The sequence below is a fragment of the Otolemur garnettii genome, unplaced genomic scaffold, assembly GCF_000181295.1.
Source record: "Otolemur garnettii isolate 467f Iridium unplaced genomic scaffold, OtoGar3 scaffold00022, whole genome shotgun sequence".
NCBI lineage: Eukaryota > Metazoa > Chordata > Mammalia > Primates > Galagidae > Otolemur > Otolemur garnettii.
The window spans coordinates 3750976-3754839 of NW_003852417.1; the positions used below are offsets into that span (position 1 = coordinate 3750976).

A 3864-nucleotide genomic window follows, 5' to 3' on the forward strand; every position below is an offset into this window, starting at 1 on the left:
AGCCTAATCTACAGGTCTTAATATATAAATCATAACTTCTATTTTGTTTAATTAATTAATTAATTAATTAATTTTGAGATAGAGTCTTACTATGTCACCCTCGGTAGAGTGCTGCAGCATCACAGCTTTCAGCAACCCAAACTCTTGGGTTTAAGTGATTCTCTTGCCTCAGCCTCCCAAATAGCTGGGACTACAGGTGCCCGACACAACTCCCAGTTATTTTTTTGTTGTAGTTGTCGTTGTTTAGCTGTGGCCGGTGCCATAACCACTATGCTACAGGTGCTGAGCCATCACTTCTATTTTATTTTTAGTTTATTAGTATTAACTGGTCATTGACCATATAATTTAAAAGTATACTTGTTTGTTTTGAGACAGGGTCTCACTCTGTTGCCCATGTTAGAGTTTAGTAGTGTCATGATAGCTTGCCACAACCTCAAATTCCTGGGCTCAAGCAATCCTCCGTATCTGTCAGACTTCCAAGTAGTTGAGATTACAGGTATGCACCACCACCACACACAGCAATTAAAAAAAATTTTTTTTTGTAGAGAGTCTTAGATATTGCTCAGGTTGTGCTCAAACTCCTATCTTCAAGTGATCCTCTTACCTCAGCCTCCCAAAATGCCAAGAATAATTAATGAATCTTAAAAGTTTTACTCTATAAATAATTGATAAATACATCCTTTTCTTGCCTCTAATTAAAATAAGAAGAGAGCTCAGCACCTGTAGCTTAGTGGTTAAAGTGCTGGCCATATACACTGGGGCTGGTGGGTTTGAACTCGGGCCAGGCCAGCTAAACAACAATGTCAACTATAACAAAAAAATAGCTGAGCATTGTGGCAGGTCCCTGTAGTCCCAGCTACTTGGGAAGCCGAGGCAAGAGAATTGCTTAAGCCCAAGAATTTGAAGTTGCTATGAGCTGTGACACCATGACACTCTACTGACATAGTGAAACTCTGTCTCAAAAAGAAAAGAAAAGAAAAGAAAATGTTTTACAATATACAGTTTGATGAGAGGAAAACAATTATTGTTAATGGAAATACAGGTTGATATAACTTCTCTGGGGGCCCATTTTGTAATAATACTCAATTTTAAAATGTGTATCTCAGAATTCACCTTCAAGATTTTATCTCATAAAAAGTATGCAGAGATGAATATATGAGGATAGTCACCACAATATTGCTTGTAACAGCCACCAGCTAACAGACAATAAGGTGTGCTGAGAAATCATAGCACATTAGAGCTAGAAATATCCCTAGTTATCTATTTTGAGCCCACTGTTTATAGATGAGTAAAATTATCCTGACTAAAAGTAAAATAACTTTTCAAGGTCAAAAAGCTGATTAGTAAAAGTTTGAACTAGGGCACAAGCACCCTCTTGTATGTTCTAGTGCCTTCACAAGAGGACAGAGGACTCCTATCACAAATATAAAATGGGACATCAGAAAAAAATTGAATAGAAAGACCAAGGGGGGAAAAAAATCAAGTAGCTACCTTCACTCTTTAATCAAGTTTCTACCTTTACTGTTTTTTGTTTGTTTTTTAGAGAGTCTCACTTTGTTGCCTTGGCTAGAGCGTTGTGGCATCATAGTTCATAGCAACCTCAAACTCTTGGGCTCAAGCAATCCTCCTGCCTCAGCCTCCTGAATAACGGGGCCCCTGCTATAATGCCCTGCTATTCTTAGAAACGGGGTCTTGCTCTTGCTCAAGCTGGTCTTGAACTCCTGAGATCCAGCAGTCACCTGCCTCGGCCTTCCAGAGTGCTAGGATTATAGGCATGAGCCACTGCACCTGGCTTCTACCTTTACTTTTGATGCAGGTTTTTACACCTTTGTTCATCTATTTCATTTTTAAAAACACAGAATTTCTAGGATAGACATACTCATATTCAAATACAAATAAAAAAGGGTTGGGAAGAAGGCCAAATACAAATAGTTTTAAAAATTACATCCTGTTGAGTCCTTCTCTACATAAAATGCTCTCCTCTCAAAAGCTGTACCATCAAAAAAACTCCAAAAAAAAAAAACAAACAAAAAAAAGCTGTATCATCAAGAGTTATATGGATTAACCATCTGAGAGGTTAAAATGTCAATAATATAAAAGTTTTCTTTCAAATGCATTATTCTACTAAGTTTTATTTTTTGCCTTTTTAGACTGAGGTTTACAGTTAGAGTTAGATTACAATTGGGCTGTAAACACAAAACAAGGTATCCCAACACCAGGCTTAGTGGTAGGAAAAGGGTGAACCAGAATTAAGTGTAATAACAATAACAACAAACAATAATAATAATAAAAGAAAGAAACTGAGTTCATATGTAAATAAGTTAGGTATGCATATTTCTACAACTTTAAACAATAAACAAAAGGGCTTCTCTATAAAGAAATTCAATGTACATTACCTATCTGTTAAGAAGGCACAGATGAGATTCTTTGCATGTTTAGAAATTTCTGCATCTTCAGGGAAACACAGTGAATTTTTGTGATCCATAATTTTGCTGTATGTTCCTACAAGTGAATCTGCATAAAAAGGAGTATCCCCTAAAATTTCAAGAAAGAAGATACTGAGATAGATAATGCAAATTAAATCTAATATTTACTTTTCATCTAATATTTAAATATGAAATAATTTACTGAATAGTTAAAGAGGAAAATTTATAAGTCAAGTCAGATCAGTCAGAGTCCTTTAATAGTTGAGCTGGATCAGCATTTTGAAAATTACTCTCTTAGGCTATGTATCCAATGTAGTTGTCATTAGCCATATGTAGCAATTTAAAGTGAAATTAAAATCAAACAAAAAATGCAATTCCCTAGGTATATTCCCATTTTAAGTGCTCTATGTGGCCAGTGGTGGCTACCACAGTGAACAGCACAGATATAAGTCATTTCCATCATGACAGACTGGACATGGAAGCAAATTGAGTCCAGAGAGATAAAAACTTGCTTCAGATGACCAACAGAGTAGAAAAGGGGCAGAAATGGTTTCCAAATGCAGTGTTCCTGCTGGCTAGTGCTGTAATAAAGAGGCGCAGAAGCAAGTATAAAGTCAGAAAGAGCCAAAAGCACCATTTGGCCAGTGCTCATCTAAGCCACAGTGTTTAAAGGCCCCGCCAGTCTGCTCATACTACAAGTAACTTTAATGAAAACCTGACTTTCCCAAATCAATTCTAAAACTTCAAAGTATTCAGTAGTTACTTTTTTTTTCTCTCTTTTTTTTTTAATTAAATGATAGCTGTGTACATTAATGCAATCATGGGGTACAGTGTGGTGTTTTCATATACAATTTGAAATATTTTCATCAAACTCGTTAACACAGCCTTTATGTCATTTTCTTAGTTATTGTGTTAAGATGTTTATATTCTACCTTTAGAAAGATTTATTTGTACCCTTGTAAGATAAACCATAGGGGTGATTCCACCAATCACCCTCCCTCTACCCATCCACTCCCCTCCTCTCCTCCGCCCATAGTCTTAGACTATAATTAGGTTATAGTTTTCATATGAAAGCTATAAATTAGTTTCATAATAGGGCTGTGTACATTGGATACTTTGCTAAGAAGAATATTTTCCAGCTCCATCCATGTAAATATGAAGGAGGTAAAGTCTCCATCTTTCTTTATGGCTACATAGTATTCCATGGTGTACATATACCACAATTTATTGATCCATTAGAGGATCGATAGGCACTTGGGCTTCTTCCATTACCAGGATATTATGAACTGGGCTGCAATAAACATTCTGTTTATTGTTTATCTTTGTTGTAATGTGGTTTTTGGTCTTCTGAATATATACCTAATAAAGGAATTGCAGGATCAAATGGCAGGTCTATTTTTAGTTCTCTAAGTATTCTCCAGACATCTTTCCAAAAGGA

The 3864-nt window shown here is 36.0% G+C and overlaps 1 protein-coding gene across 2 annotated transcripts in view; it reads right to left on the bottom strand.

The window, feature by feature from the left end:
* ROCK2 (Rho associated coiled-coil containing protein kinase 2) overlaps window positions 1-3864 on the bottom strand; it is a 163605-nt gene that overhangs the window by 43087 nt on the left and 116654 nt on the right. For both annotated transcript variants that reach the window (XM_003787398.3, XM_023511840.1), the window contains exon 7: window positions 2397-2535. In XM_003787398.3, coding sequence (XP_003787446.1) covers window positions 2397-2535 — 139 coding nt within the window. The remainder of the gene's footprint in view (window positions 1-2396; window positions 2536-3864) is intronic.